This window comes from Aedes aegypti, chromosome 2 (assembly GCF_002204515.2).
Source record: "Aedes aegypti strain LVP_AGWG chromosome 2, AaegL5.0 Primary Assembly, whole genome shotgun sequence".
NCBI lineage: Eukaryota > Metazoa > Arthropoda > Insecta > Diptera > Culicidae > Aedes > Aedes aegypti.
In genome coordinates, this window is record NC_035108.1 from 462726922 (window position 1) to 462744873 (window position 17952).

Below are 17952 nucleotides of genomic sequence, written 5' to 3' on the forward strand. Positions count from 1 at the left end.
TCGATTAAACAACATTTAACACGCTATAAAATCTTTTGAATTGCGTAAGATTCTCAAAGATGTCCACGTCGTTGTAGCTCTCATTGTAGGTCCGGCATTAACGAGATAAAGGCGCTGATTTACCCAAATTTGTTCTTGACCTGGGAACGTAGAATAGATCCACGTGGCGTAGACCGTTTGTTGGAAAGCGATATTGGAGATCGTTGGTAAGGCTGCATAGAACCATGCACTAGTCGGTGAAGCGTAGACATTTCAAGAACGCGCCGTCGCACACAAGAGTAATTTAAGCGAATCGTGGCCAAAATTATTTTTTGATGTTAAAGGTGTTATAACGCTCCGATATGCTTGGAAAAGTAGTAAAAATAAATTTATCATGCAAAATTAGATGTATTGCTAATTTAAATCAAATATGTATTGCCTTTATTTCTCTAATGGAGCGTAAATTCAGTTTCGTATATTTCTTCGTGAAACCATAATGGCGGTTGAATTTCGCTGCCATGTTCAACTAAATAAATGTGAATGCGTGACATATAAGGCCACGAATGATTCGTTTACAGAATATATAGTTTCTTGTTTGTTGAGTAAAACAAAGTTTTAGAGTCAAATCGTCAAATACGTATTTATTTATGTATTGATGATCTTTTTAAACACAAGTCCAGATATTTTCAAAATGAATGTGTCCTATTTATTTATAGATTTATTTTTTATGAACAGTACATTGAAGATGAATAATTGGTAAACAATAATTGTATTTTTTTTTCTCGTGTCGGTTTCAGAAAGGAAATGAAAAATCCATCGTTTCGTTGATTCTCAAAAATCAGCTTGGAATTTAATCGTCTGCAATAAAAAAACTTATTAAATAATTCACCATTTCAATTGAAAATTTTACTTTTGATTGTCCAAAAGCTCAATCAGAATTGTCCAGTGTTTCATCTGCACCTTCGATTTCTTGCAGATCAACCATGTTATCCACTTTTAACATATGAAGAGTTTCAGGGCAGAAAGGTTCGCTTTTCTTAACCGGGATCTTGCGCGATGAGCTAAAGAAAGGATCCGAACTAAGCAATAGTCTGTTCAAAACATCCTTATTGCACTGAGTTCTTGAAAATTTTCTTGCAAAATTTTGCCTGTAATCCCGGAAATGCTTATTTCGCGCTTCAGCTGCCTCTTCAGAAAGTTGGCCTATGGGCAGCAAGGCATGCTCCATGATAGTCTTACCATGTATCAGGAGTTTGTGCACGGTAGGTGTCATAGGATACCAATTATATTTTGAAACATACTTCCTGGCTGTTTCCTCCGTGTACGCTGCGAATAAATTTAAATCTACGCTGTGTCCACTTGTAACAGTTTCGATGATCACTTTGAACCTGTAGATCAATGTTTTGTCTACTCCGGTAATTTTGGACACGATGTCAACGTTTTCAAAAAATCGCCGAGCCGTATTCCCAGATCCTGCCTTCGGTATATCTACTAACAGTCCAAGCTCTTCCTTCATCTTAGATTGGATTTCCGCCTTCCTGTCCGAGACGACTTTTTTCTCTTCTGTAGTTCGTGCCTGCCATGTCTTCAGTGGCAGCTTGTAGCTCAGATGGAGAATGGTTTCAAAACATCGTATTCTCAAGTGTAGTGGTGACATGCCGAACTTGAAGGAAGCTGGATTTTCTTCATTCCGCTTGTCAAGGTTATTGAATGTCTTGGATGTTGCTTGACATATGTAGCAACGCATGCTAGATGATGTTTCAGTTGCTGCATTGCATACCTTGCCATCAACCATTGTTGGGAAAAGTGTATGTTTGATAAGAACGATATTGCTGTCTGTAGTAATGTATTCCGATTTTGTTAGCTCTCCAATTTGCTTCTCAATATAATTTATTTCTTCTTTCGTTGTTTCGTTGGTTTCTCGAATAAATCTGGCTCGAATAGGACGACAAAAACGAGGGGAAGAAGGGGAAGGATTCTGCCACAACAATTTTTGATTTCCTTCAATATTCAAAAATAATCTTACAGGAACTAGAGAACTCATAAATACGTTGCTGTCAGAGTTCTCAGCATTTTCAAATTTTTGTTTAAATTTGTCTTGTTGAGAACCATCGCATCCCCATTTGTAGTACATTTCCAGATTCTGCTGTTCTGGTTTTGTTAATGTTGTTAAAATTTCATCGATATAAAGACTTAGTCTCGAGCTTGTGTGGTTTAACAAACCTTGAAGTTTAACTTCAAAGCTGTTCTCTGTGACGGAAATATACTGTTCATCTGGGTAACACTGACCTTTAGCATTCTTCAACGTAGAGTAGCACGGATAGAGTGTTTTATTTGAAGCATGTAACAGTTCCCACTGTTTTTTGGTTAAGTCTGCTTCAATGAAGAGAGCTAAGGCTTCCGAAGGAGAATGCTTTTTGGCTGAGGGAGTTTCAATTTCTTTCAATGCTTTTTGAAATACTCCTGCTTGTGACGGAATCTTACTGATATCTTTAACAATTTCAGCAGCTGCGGTGTTCCCGGACGCTCTCAAACTCATCTGTGTAGCATATGTTAACTCTTCAAGAGGTACATTTTCACGAAGTTCTTGCGTTTTACGCCGCTTGCTTCGCTCACTCGACTCAGAAAATTCTATGTTCGGTCGTCCAGCACCGGAGCTAACTACCCTTCTTTCAAATGGAAAATGCATAGAACCGTCTAACCAATTAGACTGACCAACTGATTTTGAAGAAAACGTTCTTTGTGATATGCAGCTTGAATCCACCTCTGTTTGAAATCTGCTTTGAATCTTCTAAAATGTTGCTTCACAATGGGCATATCGTTCTTGGAACATTTGAGTTCTTTTATAAGTTCATCCTCCATAAACTTAAACATCTCATCAAGCTTTCCATTGCATTGGAGCATTAAGGTGTACATGTACCGCCGTTTGACAGTTTTGTAGTTCTCCACAGAGCCTGTCGATACAACAATACAAATTGAAATGAATTTTCAACCAACGGCAGATTCATATCCTATTTTATTTTGTTTCCATTCATTTGAAACTCGTTCATTAACGAATGTTAAAAGAGCAATAAAGTTGAACGTATGAAATTGTTTATGAATGAAGAGATCATCACATCATAACATAATTTCAACAATTAAACCAAATCTCCTACTAATACGATTCATCTACGCGAAAAAGCTCAGTGTATGTTGTCAAGCTCAAATATATTTACATACCTTCTTTATTCATCTTTGAAGCTGTTGAATTCAGTTGAAAATAGGATAATTCAGGAATATTAGATAGATTCACCGACGAAAACACGACACTTGCAATTATTTCACTTGCATTTCCATAAAATCACTGAGAAGTTTACACGAGCGGTTGTTTGTAAATCACAACTGACTAAACTTGTCAAAAAAGGTTTCCCAGATCACTTCAAACCAAAATCACACACACATACAAGAAGCGTTGTTATATTCATTGAGTTTTTCATTGATTGCGTAAGCCGCGATGAATAATGATGACCATCCATGTTTGACCCTTTACGTAGCTAATGAAGAACCCCTTTTATGTTGTTGTTTTATGATTTTGAGCGCTTCGAATAAAAAACATAGCTTTCACGTGGAATCATATCGAAGTGTTGTTGTAATGCACGCTAAAAAAATGCTTACAATTGATAAAAAATGCACTTTTTCAAATCGCTTAAAATTCCAAGTGCGGACGGATGCGGAAGGGTTTTAACATGAAATGAAGAGTAAACATATGTAGCATTTATCCTGCTACAGAAATTTTGCCGGACCTTGCCGTATAAAGTAACTTTTTCATCTACAAAGTAGTCTAAAAATGAGAAAAAATAACACCTAATTGACTTGCTTCAAAGATCCGGAAAAAATATTTTGTTTTTTATAAAATATGTTCAGAAGTGGTACCAATAGTCATATAAAAGTAGTCCAGTAAAAATATTTTTGCAATTATAAAGGAATAATTTACAAAATGCGATATTGTCAGACATGTTTCGAAAAGGCACAAAATAGTTCAAAAAGATGTCACATTTTCGAAATTTATCACATTTATTCAACCAATTTTGACGACTTATTATTGATGCCACATGATGAAGGAATCTATCAGGTATGTTAAAAAAATATACTCGAATCAAATACTTCAACTTTGTGAATTTGAAATTATGGCCACGAATTTGTTCTAGTTACTCCTCTGTGCGTCGGTCACATAATGATGTCATCTGCAGACGGCTAATCCTAGTCTGATAAGGCTCGTATGGAAAATGAAATTTTCTGTATACAAAACGAGTGAACATATGCTGAACTGCTTAATACGTTCTACATACAGTCATCTCTCCCTTACTCGATATTGAAGGGACCATCGAGTTAGGGAGGTATCGAGTTACAGAACACAAAACCAGTGCAACTGCGATCCAAGGGACCATCGAGTTAGCCATGAAAACCAACTTTTACTATGGTTCTCTAACTCGATATCGAGATACGGAATATCGAGTAAGGGAGAGTTAACTGTACTACAAACACGCAGTAATAAAATAATCACAGAATCACTAAAGTTTATGCATTAATGACTATTTTATATCTGCCTCCCTTTTATTCTGCTGTGAATTTCTACACTAAATGTCATTTCACCTGGGTTGAAGCATCGCTAAGCTTCAACCCAGGCGAATTGACAAATAGGAATAAAATTCCCTGCAGAACGATAAAGAGGCAGATAGAAAATAGTCATAAATTACTGAAATTTAGTCATTCTGTGACTAGTCGTGTTTCTGAGTGAATAGCATGGGTTCCATAATGGTGAACAGTATTCTAAAATTGTGCGTACGATACGGTTAAAAAGTGATATCATTCAAAACCTTCTGAATTTCCTGGAAATCTTCCAATGATTCTTCCAAAATAACTTCTGGGATTCTATTGGATATCATCGTAAAATACATTTGGAATTCTTCCGGAAATCCTCATGAGATTTTTGCGGAATTCTTCTAAAAATCCCCCTGAAATTATTTCAGAATTCTATCAGTTATTCTTTCGGAAATTATCCTAGGATTCTTCCAGAAATCCTTCTATAATTTCAACGAAATTCCCTGAAGGATTTTCTGTAGAATCAGAGACGAATAGAGACATAGTAGTCGGATTTGTAAAAAACTGCTAATTAATACTACAGGATTCAGAATGGGTACCACTTCAAGTACCGTCAAACGGGGCTTTTTTTGACATTATTTCCACATTCTTCATCTTTGAGGATTTGTAGCTCTGTGAATAATGGATAGATTTCGATAATTCTTGCGCATATTTAAGTTGTATTTGTAAGTAACCAATGTGCAAAATATGAGACAAATCCATCAATAAATAAAAAAAGTTGCTTGAATAGCGAAAAAAATATGTCCTTCAAGACAAAAAAGAGGCTACTTTGGACACTTTTAGAAATTAATAAGTTTTGATAGTAAAATGATTTTTCATCATAAATTTCAAACAGATTCTATTGATTATCGTTCATTGTGATGTTTTCGAATGTTTTTCAATGATATACATAATTTAGAAAATTGTAAAGCTTGAAAAAACTACACATACCTATACAATACTTTTCACAAAAACATTCTATTCATAATTTTTAGTTTGCATGCTGATATGTCAACTTTACTTTCTTATCCGACATAATAAATAGCAACTTATGCTTGATTGTTAAAGTTGATGCAAACGAATTGTGTAACTACCAAGTACTGCGATGAATAATTAGCTTTGTACAGAAATATTCGTTCTGATTCTTAATGTTATATGAACGATATGTAGAAGAATCAAATTAATTCCTGTAACAAAAAGTAATTTTTATTCCAAATACAATCCATGAAGTATAAGAATAATGATTCACAAGATCATAAACAATAAAGTTTTGCTTTTGTTAGATGCATTTTGGCTCTTAAAAGTTTTGAGATGACGTAAGAGTAGTTTATTATAGCAGTTGAAGGATGCCATTGCTTTGTATAACAGATTCATGTAAAATATGACTGAACAATATTTTTTAAGGATTATATTGTGAGTTTACTGTTTATACGAGTTGAAATATGTATGTTTTACAATTATTTACTTTTCTTATTCCTTTGTTTATTTTTTATTGTGTTGTTAAATATACACGGGAAAAAATTCTGTGGTAAAAATTACTATTTTAGCTGACTACGCCTATTCTTAAAACTACCATGGAAATTCAGAGCAATTTCCTATGTTTACGGTACACCTCACCGCATTACTGGTACATTTGACAGAAATAATTTACAACAATCTGATTCCAACTACAGACATGGTAAAATCAAGCGCATTTCTGGTCTGCTGAAAATTGCCGGTGCAAGCGCTTAAGTTAACCCCTTAAAATAGTAGTTTTTACCGCACAATTTTTTTGCGTGTAGGAACCAACACTTTATGAGTCGTAAAATTAAGACATTTGATCATTTATTGTAAATTTTGCACCTTATCGGACGCGACGATTTGTAATCGTCGCCGGTGAAACCGTCGCCAAAATCGTCGCCAGCCTACCAGCCGCTGCGAATTTGACGTTTTAACAGTCTTACCAACATAACGGCAAATCACCTTCCTTGATTTGTTTGCTGGCGACGATTTTATCGCTCTGTTTGAAAGTTGGCGGCGCGTTTTGTTATCCATGAAACAGACAATATTTTTCTAAAAAAACAACTTTCAACATAAATCTATCACAAATTTCTTTGAATCATGACGATTCGATAGTTTTGTAATGTTCCCAACAACTTTCCACGATATGTGGAAAATTCATACAATGTTTACATAGCAAATGTTTTGTAGCTTGTGAATATTTGTTTGGACTTTTTTGATATATTTTCTTGTTTATCCTTCTATTGTTGATGTTGTTCCAAAAAATATTTATGCCTGATTGTTGAACATAAATTGGTTAATAAAAGTGCTGAAGACACAAAATGGCTCAGATTAATATTTATGCTGGAAATAAATCCAAAACGTGACTGTCCAAAGTAGCCCCGTCTGACGGTACTGCATTTGGTCACTTGGTACTGCAAAGGTCCCGTTAGACAGATCGCAGTGCACTTTTCAGTACATTCGCAGTACACATTTTACATTTTGCTCAATTGCCTTATGTGCAATAACATTTTGGGCAACTGCAAGGAGCATGTAGGTCTTTATTTCGTCTTTGGTGAAATTGGAGAAACATATTCGGAAGAGTTCTAGATTTTTTTTCGAAGAATCCCAATGGTATTTCCGGAAGAATACCAGAATGCTTTATGGTAGAATCTCAGTACAGAAATGGAAATCGTAAGGCACGCAATGGAATTTGTAAATGTTCCTTATATCCTGAGAGAGAGCACGGAGCCGCATATCAACCCAACTTTGATTTCTTTTGACGCAATAGACCATTTCCGTCAGATCTAACCCCCAGTTTTTGTATTTTTCTTCGAAAGACAATCATTTTTAATGAATATTAACGCTTTCCGATTTTGTTGATATGCACTCCTAATTTTCTTATGAATTTTTGAAAACATAGATACTCACCACATTTTGAAAAATAATTCGAGATGCGGCACAGTTGGTTCAACCCTATGGGTATCAGCGTGGTGAGTTATCAACAGATTTTCGATTCCACCCCTGCATTGGGATGCTTGTTTACATTTGGAAACGTCAAATCAGGTGCGAGCACAAACTGACCGTGATCCCGGTCAGGACGCCCCAAACAGGAGCGCCAACGGAACTAACTTCAAATTACTCAAACAAACGTTTTTGAACCATGTTGGAACTGGCGCAACCCGTTCTGAATCAGTTTCAACCCCAACCCGATTCAGGTCTTCCTGTAGGAAAATATACATATTTTCCTCCACAGATTCAAAATTCAAAACCACCCCCTAACAACAAATTTCACATCCACCCAACAGTTAAGGTATCGCTAGTTCTATTAGAGACTATTTTTTACTATTCATGCCGACAAATGCCTAAATTTATCGTTTGGCTATTGATCCGGAAGCTTCCCGCCTTGAGGCAGCAACAGCCGCGCAAGGAATTTTTGAGCAGTCTTTGGTGCTTCATGTCGGGAATCTTCCGGCTTATTCAAACCTCGTCAGCACAAAACAGAGAGATCAGGCATCTGTTGGTTGACTAAAATCCTTGCGTTGCAGAACCGTGTGGTGTTCGCCGGGTGCGGTTATAACCGGCCGAAGCGATGAAGGTGGTTTCCGCGGTGTTAACGGAGATTTCAGGAACCGTGAAGGAAGGAGGTAGCGAAACCGCAACGAAGCCCATTATGATGCATGAAAACATAAACAAAAATCATCTGGTCTTGCCAGCTGATCATAAATTCACCACAACGTGGTGGCAAAACCATAGGGGAAAAAGGGGTCTGCATTTTTTCGAGGTGAAACCAATTGTAAGGGACCGAGGGGTGAACTAACGTGCCGCAAGTTTTTCATTGTTTTCTAATAGATAAAGGCTCCAAAACATACCGATTCCTTAGGAAAGTTTGTTCAGTAAATTGACGGAAATCATATAAGCGAATAAAAATTTTTCACGGAAATAGTCTATTCGGCTCTTTTGTGGGATAACCCAAATTTTGGTTAACTGATATATACCTATTATTAGGTTGTTTCCATTTGACAGCGGCAAAACAAACTACTCAGTGCAAAAAAATCTACCCAGCGTTAGCTTTCGAATTCTCCGTGATGGGTTAAAACAACTTAACGTTAGATTATCTCGAAAGAACCCAAATTTGGCTTATTCCATTGAACTTCGACGCTGAGTCGGTGCGTCTCTCTCTCTGTTTTTGACAACATTGCTGTTGCGAGAGAGGCAAAACAACCCAACCGTGGATAAAAACTAAATGCAGTTTACCTAAATTTGAGTAAAAAGAACTTATTTTTTTGGGTAGTCTCCGTTAGGAGACAGCTCACTGACAGTTGGCATGTTTTCCTGCCTTCTTTGACTTCTTTCTTTAATTCTTGGGTTGTGCACAACGGTCAAATTGTACACTATGAAAAATGATATGCATATGATAAAATAAAACTACTATTGGTTTGCCAACAGACTATGTACTATATTTAACTATTCAACTTTTTAAAATGTGAAATCATCGAAATACACCTAGAAATTTTAATTACGTTTACTTGAATTTTGACGTTTTGTCACGATCTTCCCTTCAAATAAGCGATTTTCCGGAGATACTAGATGACAGGTTCCTTGTTGTGACTTTTGCGAGCTGGTAATCTAAGCCAGCTGTCGCCTCTTTCTCAGCTTATATCCAACTATTTTCTCGAGTATGATTATTATTTCAATGATATGAAATTTATGTTAGCCGTCTGAAATCGGCTTTAATAGTTTTTTCAATAGGGCCTTCCTTAGCCGAGTAATTAGAGTCCACGGCTACAAAGCAAAGCCATACTGAAGGTGTCTGTGTTCGAATCCCGGTTGGTCCAGGATCTTTTCGTAATGGAAATTTCCTTGACTTCCCTAGGCATAGAGTACCATCGTACTTCCCACATTGAAATGAATTTTATTGTAGAAACTACTAAATCCATGGTAAAATTAAAAAATGCACCAACGATTTTCAACCGACTACATTAATCTGTTAACTCTACCATAACATAAACAACAAGAAAATATATTCTGTTTATTTAACCAGAGTTGTAGTATTTATTCATTTTCATTTTCATTTTGCAGCGTTTGGTGGGGCAATGAGAGCGCAAGTGAGTCCAAAGCCGGGGGAAGGGATAGGTAATGGCCGTAATAGTCTATGCGGACCACTTGAACACCATCGGAAAGGATAAGAAGGGTTGGGGTAGGCTATAGGGAGTGGAGAAGACTTGACACAGTAATGCGATTAATGCTGCAAAATGTAAATGTGCTGAAAGCAATTTAATTTGAGTTTTGAAGTTAGATTTGACTTATTAAAATTCCAAATAGATCGGCCATTGTACAAGTAAGAAAGAATATGCTGATCGCTTTCTAGAAATTTTATAAACAACAAAATAATAACAATATGAGGGCTGCTGATGGCACAATGCGACGCTTCAGGAGATTTTGATACTGATTGAACATTACTTTACAGAGCGCAATTCAATCGATGGTGATAACTTTACAAACTTTATCTGTTTTTGCACTGATTGACGATGCTGATTTATATAAAAATATTTTAAAAATATTTGATATTATTAGTTCATTTGATTGTGTGATCTAAGTGTTAATAATGGAAAAATTTTACATACCCTTGATAATAATACTTCCCTGATCAGAAATATTATATTTTGAGCGCCCTTTTCGAAGCTATTCTATCCAGGTATCCATGTACTGCTTTCAATCCTGAAATAATTCTTATTGTGCATGCTCATGCATTATATTAGTGATGATCATAATCATGCAACAGATAAGGAGAGAAAAAGAGAATATAGGAACAGTGATTAGTAATGAGTTAATCATGTTGTGTGGAGCGAGACGACACAGGTATCCACTACCCTATATTACGTAGTGTTGATGTCGTCTCGGCTCGTAAACCACTCACACAAGAGGAGCGGTGAACATTCGATAGTCAAACAGTTTACGAGGTAAGTCGTGCGATTGAACCACCGAGAGTTGGCCTTCGTAATGGGTGATTTCCTGTTAGAATCTGATGTTGCACATTTGGCGACCGTGTTACAGGTTACAGTATTTGTTATCTGTGGTGTGAACCGATTGGAAAATAGTTTAAAATCAATTTATGGAAATCACCCATTCCGATGCCAACGGACACACAAAGCTAACACAAAGAAGTGGCTGCCGTACTCACACACACAGTCAGCGTTTACTGTTGCGTTTCTCTCAAAGTGAACAGTGATTGCAACGTGAAAGTGTTGCAAGTAACGGCAAGTAAAAAAAATTAGGTGTTTTGAGGATCACTTAAAAAAAAAAAAAAAAACGAAGTGTTTGGCGAGTTTTGAGGACCGCTGTCAAATTCGAAAAGTTTGGCGAGTTTTGAGGACCGCTGTTAGAATTAAAAATAAAAAAAAAACTGGCGAGTTTTGAGGACCGCTGTTAGAATAAAAAAAAAAAAAAACTGGCGAGTTTTGAGGACCGCTGTAAGAATACAAAAAAAAAGAAGTGTTTGGCGAGTTTTGAGGACCGCTGTTAAATTCAAAAAGTTGGGCGAGTTTTGAGGACCGCTGTAAGAATACAAAAAAAAAGATGTTTGGTGAGTTTTGAGGACCACTGTTAAATTCAAAATGTTGGGCGAGTTTTGAGGACCGCTCTTAGAATTGAAAAAAAGTTTAGCGAGTTTTGAGGACCACTACCGAATGGTAACATTGCTTAACTAAATCCATGTGAGTTTTATTGACCACAAAATTGAAATCTGGAAACTGCATATTGACGAACTAATACATAGCGAGTTTTGAGGACCGCTGTTATTCAAATATAGACGAACTCGAATAAGTAAAAAATGCCGATTGTTAAGCGTGCCTTGTATTTTCATGTATTGAGCAGGCCCTGGCATAGTAACACGTTTGCCCTCACTTGTATTCGAAACGTTACCTTATATGCATTCAGCTATTTCACACCGTCTGACGTGCTCGATATGAAATAATATTGTCGGTACAGACAAAATCGAGAACAATTATCAACTTTGAGCGACAAAAATAAATCGCTGGTCACTTGCGACATGAAACACTGAACTGCAAGGCACTCGCGCAAGCGACGCGCCAGTTGAGTGACGTGGCCGCGATCACTCGGATGCGCAATACGACGGACGGTTGTACATAGCCCTGGGTTGATGATATTTGTTACACTGCCGTTCTACGCATATTTGTCCCGCGGTCCATAAGGTTTGAATAGAACATGGGACAAGTAAGCGTAGAAGGGCAGTACACGTGATAGCTGTGTGCCTGCTTGCTGCTTGTGTATTGGAAAATCTTATTTTCTGTTAGTGTAGTAGTAGAGCCATAGGATGGTATTCATGAGACACTAATACAACTGCCTATATACTCAGAAGAAAATCAACGGACAACTTGCTCGGTTTTATTTTGTACAGTTATTCGACAAGTGTAGACTAAACAATCTGCAGTTTTTGGTTTATTTTCCGAAGTTATTTCTAACAATCGTCATCTAAATCAAAAGTAATAATTATAGACGTAGAAGAATAGGCTGAGTATCCTAAACTTAACATATAATTTTCGTTCCCAGAACTTCCAGTGAATCGTTTTCGTCATGTTTGCTGCGGGAAAATACGTTCGTGCCCCACCAGCCACTTCTGAGGGCGATATTGAAGATTCCTCTAGCGATGAAGCGGGAGTTGGGCAATTCGTTCGTGCTCCTCACGTACAGGATTCGAATTTTGAGGAAGATGCCGATGATGAAGATGCTGCTTGCTCTACCACCGGTCCTGATTACCAGAAGCAACTGGAAGATCGGGTGTTAGAACTAGAGAATGTGATTAAGAGAATGAGCGAAACCATCGATGCAACCCGAGCTAAGGACGGAGAGAATCCGGTGGAGGTTGTCAGTACACCGCATATTCCATTCCTTGCTCCATCCACGTCGTCTTCGTGTACGCCGCCCGTAACGCCACACATCCCATTATCTACTCCGTCAACTAGTGGAGGTGCTATCCGGTGGGATAATATCAAGCCGTTCCCGAAAGATGTGGCAGCCAGCAAAATGTGGGAAGCATGGACACGATTCTTGGAAGATTTTGAGATGGCGGCTTCACTTTCAAATGTCAAGGATCCGGAGCGTCGTGTGGAGCTTCTTCTCTTATCCATGGGAGACGAATTGAAGAGTATTGTTCGAGCTGCGAAGTTGAAACCAAGTGTAGAAGAAGGTACCAATTACTACACGAAATTTGTTGGTAATATTGACCAGTATCTAAAAGCAATGACGGATCCCGCTGCAGAGCACGAGGACTTCGTGAGGATGGTCCAGGAAGAGGGGGAATCAGTGGTGAAATTTCATGCGCGTCTCACTGAAAAAGTAGTCCTGTGTGACTACAGTCCAAAGGATCAAGATCGCTTTGTTCGGACTCAACTTTTGAGAGGTCTTCGAAACCAGGAGTTGAAGAAAGCGGCAAGAACATACTCTCACGATTCCAATACGATCGTCCAAGCAGGCACGCGAGCTGAAGCCTTCCAAGCGGAAATGATGCTCCCCCGGGGCGAATCCAGTGCCCTTGTCGTCAGTAGCGGCAAATTCCAAGGCAATCAAAGTCACATCAAGCGCAGGCAAATTTTCCATCGGCAGGAGAGATACCCAGCAAAGAGATTCAAATCGGACACCACTCCCGATTACCAGTTTGGAACTAACGTCGGTCGTCGTTATAGATGCCCCAGATGCTTTAGACCGTCCCACCGAGGCCAAGAATGTCCGGCGTTGAAGAAAAACTGCAATTCTTGTGGTCAACGAGGCCACTTCGCGGTGGCATGCCGGGTTAATCGCTTGAATATGGTGAAGGACGAAGGTTTTGCAGTTCCTGCGAAGGAAAGTCGTGAAGAACAGGTAAAAGAATAAAATGATCAATGAGAATAAAGGATAAATAAAGTCACTGCTTTATGATTTCATTGTTTTTTTCTTATTATTTCATTGTAGCACATTAATGCTCTGTCTCTTCATGATGTGTTGTTCGACTGCAGCATCGGCTCGTCTAGCCCAATCAAGTTCATGATTGATTCAGGAGCAGACGTGAACGTCGTAGGAGGCGAGGATTGGGTTAAGCTGGAAAAGCAAGTTAAGTTAGGAATAGCATCTATTGATCGGAGTACAGTTTTGCTGAAAACAGTTCTGCGCGCTTATGCCACAAACGAACCTATGCAGGTGAAATGCAGCTTCAGAGCCACGGTACAGGCTGTTGGGTACCACAAATCAATGATTACAGCAGATTTTCTCGTTGTTGAGAATGGTAGCAGGTCTTTGTTGGGAAGAGCTACGGCGAGTGATATGGGTCTCTTGAGAGTCGGTGACATGGTAAACACTTGCGAAGAGTCTTCGGTGTTTCCGAAAATGCCTGGTGTGAAAATCAAATTTAGCATCGATCCCAGTGTACCCCCAGTGCGTAACGCGTACTACAACATTCCGGCTGCATATCGCGAAGGAGCTCGTCGACGGCTAGAGCAGATGGAAGCGAGAGGTATAATAGAGAGAGTCACTACTGCACCACAATGGATAAGCGGAATGTCTGCCGTTCCAAAAGGGAAGAACGATTTTCGCTTAGTGGTGAATATGAAGGCGCCGAATAAAGCCATTAAGCGGGAGTATTTCCGTTTGCCACTCATCGACGAGATGAAGGTGAAATTACACGGAGCAAAGTTTTTCACTAAACTTGATTTGTCTGATGCTTATTATCACCTAGAATTGAGTGAGGAGTCACGAGAGCTAACTACATTCTTGTCAGAAAACGGAATGTATCGTTTCACACGTTTGATGTTTGGTGTCAACTGTGCTCCGGAAGTTTTTCAGCGTGAGATGTCACGAATCCTGAAGGACGTAAAAAATAAAATCATCTATATCGATGATGTCCTACTTTTTGCAGGAACCATTGAAGAACTGAGAAAGACAGTTGCGCAGGTTCTAAGCATTTTGAGGCTAAACAACCTAACTCTCAATTCCTCAAAATGTGAGTATGACCAAACGAGCCTTAACTTCTTAGGGCATGAGCTTAGCGAAAAAGGCTTTAACATTGAAGCGTCGAAGGTGAAAGATATCCAATTGTTTCGGTCTCCAACCACGTCATCTGAACTTCGGAGTTTCCTCGGCCTCGCATCGTTTATAAGCCCGTATATAAAGAATTTTGCAGAGATATGTGTCCCCTTGTGGTCAGTGACAACTGCGCAAAAATGGCATTGGAGTGAAGAGCAGGAAAGCGCTTTCAAACTTTTGTAGCAACGAATAATTGATTCAACGTTATCGTTGGGATTTTTCTCGGAATCAGATCGTACCGTCCTGTACACTGATGCGTCCCCCAACGCGTTAGGTGCGGTGTTGATTCAAGAGAACAGTGAAGGAGCAGTACGGATTATAAGTTTTGCCTCGAAGTCACTAACATCAACTGAGAAAAAGTACGCCCAGAACCAACGGGAAGCGTTGAGTGCTGTGTGGGCAGTGGAGCATTTCTCCTATTTCTTGTTGGGTCGACATTTCATTTTGCGGACGGATGCCCAAGGAATAACATTTATTCTAAGCAGATCCCGTGAAGTATCCAAACGGGCCTTGACAAGAGCTGATGGTTGGGCGCTCCGTCTTAGCCCATATGACTATGATATCGAGTATGTCAGAGGAACAGACAATATAGCGGATCCATCATCGCGGCTGTATTGTGGGAGTGATGATGCATTTAACGAAGAAGTAAGTCCATGGGAAGTCTGCTCTTTGGAGTCACGTAGCGTTGAGTTCCTCACTGAAGAGGAAATTCGCAGCTTCACACTAAAAGACGAAACCCTGGTGCAGGTAAATATAAATGATTTAAAAGAGTAATTTTGGGATTTCTTTACTTGGATTTCGTTTAAAACAGGTAATCCATGCAATGGAAACACGTAAATGGCCTGCAGGCTTGTTGAAATTTAAATCGATTTCAATGGACCTTACTGTCAGCGATGGAATATTGGTGAAAAACGGATGTGCCGTTATCCCTGAAGCGCTTCGAGTAAAAACACTTGAGATTGCTCACGCAGGGCATCCGCTGGAAGCTAAGATGAAGAGTATTTTGCGTAGGCGTGTCTGGTGGCCTGGCATGGCAGTTGATGCTGAAAAATGGGTCAAGTCCTGTGCTGTTTGTGCAGTAAACGGGCGCCCAGAGAGACCACCCCCAATGCGAAGAAAGTTTGCCCCAAAAGGCGTTTGGGAAACTATCGCTGTTGATTTCAATGGACCGTACATGAAACTAGATGGAATATCCATTTTAGTTATCATTGACCTTCGGTCCAGGTACGCGATTACGCGTCCCGTAAAGTCTACTAAATTCGAATATACCAGAACGGTGCTGGATACTGTGTTTGACAGGGAAGGTTTTCCGAGAGCGATCAAGTCCGATAATGGACCGCCATTTAATGGCGAGGATTATGCGAATTACTGCTCTGCGCGCGGAATTCAAACGATATTCTCAATTCCTTTCTACCCTCAGCAAAACGGCTTGGTAGAAGGATTTATGAAAGTCGTGAATAAAGCTATGACTGCTGCTTTATCGACAGGAGCAAGTTATAGGAAAGAATTGGAAGCTGCGGTTCAAGCCTATAATGCAGCAGAACATAGCATTACCAAAGTTTCTCCAGAGGAGGTTATGACTGGTCGTCAAATCAGGCGTGGGTTGCCACTCATGAGCTACGCTAAGTCTTCGTATAGCGAAAATTTGCTGGATGAAAGAGATCGGGAAGCTAAATTGGCGTCAAAAGAACGGGAGGATGCTCGACGTGGAGCCAAATCGAGTAAAGTAAAACCGGGTGATACCGTAATCGTGGAACGCCCCTCTAGGGGGAAAGGCGATAGTCGGTTCGACACTAAGCGTTTCACCGTTTTGCAGGAAGATAATGGCAGCCTGGTCCTTTGCGATCCGGAAGGTCAGCAACTGAAGCGTCATGTATCGCAAACCAAGAAGGTCCAGCAGTGGCGGGAAACGGAGCAGCCGACGAAATCCACACATTCTTCAAACCCAGTAAACCCTGATAATGGCGATGTCCCTGAACGACCCAGTAGAGCGAAGCGGCCTCCATCGTACCTGGCCGATTATACTCAGGTGGTAGAGGCGAACCTAGAAGAGTAGAATGAGAAATCAGTTATTTGCTTTTTTTTTCTAATGCTCCGACAGTACTTACCGATTATTATTTATTTTTTGGATTGTATCCATATTGGATTACTGTGGATTTAGTTTCTTGAGCTTAGGCCTTGAGTTTTGATTTTATAAAATAAATTTCGTTCGTTTGTTTTAAACAACGTGTTGTCTCTTCCGCTTCTTGTGAGAAAATTACTTCGTCATGTCAAACAAAATCAAGGCTGACTTAGTTTTTTTTTCTCTCTCTCTGTGCTATACTTTAACACCGTTAATAGGTGGGTTCAAATCTTTGGCTTTCGGACCTCAATATTTTGTTTCATGGGAGAGAAAGGGGGATGTGTGGAGCGAGACGACACAGGTATCCACTACCCTATATTACGTAGTGTTGATGTCGTCTCGGCTCGTAAACCACTCACACAAGAGGAGCGGTGAACATTCGATAGTCAAACAGTTTACGAGGTAAGTCGTGCGATTGAACCACCGAGAGTTGGCCTTCGTAATGGGTGATTTCCTGTTAGAATCTGATGTTGCACACATGTAGTTTTGTTAGAATTATAAACAATTAAACAGTAGTAATGAATAGCTTTTAAAATGACTTTGCAGCATAGCTGAGCCTTTCGGATCGTAAGACCGATGTATAAAAATAATTTGTTTCGAAATTGTCCGCGTGGTCTTCTAGTGCCCCTATTAGATAAGAATCAGTCATAGACATACTCAGTGCGCATCGTACCTTCGTGCTGTGCGTACACGAATTCTCTCTGCTCTTGGAAGTTTTCTTAAAAACTACCTAAAGCAATAAAAAAGTACTTTTCAGTGCTACACAAACAGTACTTTTCAGTGCTAAAATTAAAAACGGTACTTTTCAGTGCTACTTAAACAGTACTTTTCAGTACTATTTTTCTACTATTGATCCCTTTACGATCCTTGTTTGGACCCGTGCCTTCGATTTTTCGTTGGACCCGTTGGCGAAAGCTAGCGGTGGTAATCCTTCTTGGACACCGTCTAGGGAAAAAACCTCTCGAAGGTCACGTCTTTCTCGTTTATTAACTAAACATGGTATCAACAACTAACAAAAGGAAGGGTGAATCTCTGAATTCACTACTTCCTTCCAAAAAAGTGGGTTTTAAAACTGTCACTACACGTGGCAAGAATGGAAGAAAGGACCTTTCTCCGGAATGCGAACTTTCTTCCAAGGGTGAAATGAATAATTGTATTGAAATGAGCAATCAGTT

At 39.2% G+C, this 17952-nt stretch overlaps 2 protein-coding genes across 2 annotated transcripts in view; both read right to left on the reverse strand.

The window, feature by feature from the left end:
- Positions 1-17952, reverse strand: part of LOC5568170 (zinc finger protein 700) — a 39369-nt gene that overhangs the window by 9392 nt on the left and 12025 nt on the right. The gene's annotated exons all lie outside the window — the stretch shown is intronic.
- Positions 663-4349, reverse strand: LOC110677210. The gene is made up of 2 exons (XM_021848200.1): positions 890-4349; positions 663-837 (listed from the first exon to the last, which is right to left on the reverse strand). The coding sequence occupies exon 1, from the start codon at positions 2666-2668 to the stop codon at positions 908-910; it is 1761 nt and encodes a 586-aa protein (XP_021703892.1). The 5' UTR covers positions 2669-4349; the 3' UTR covers positions 663-837; positions 890-907.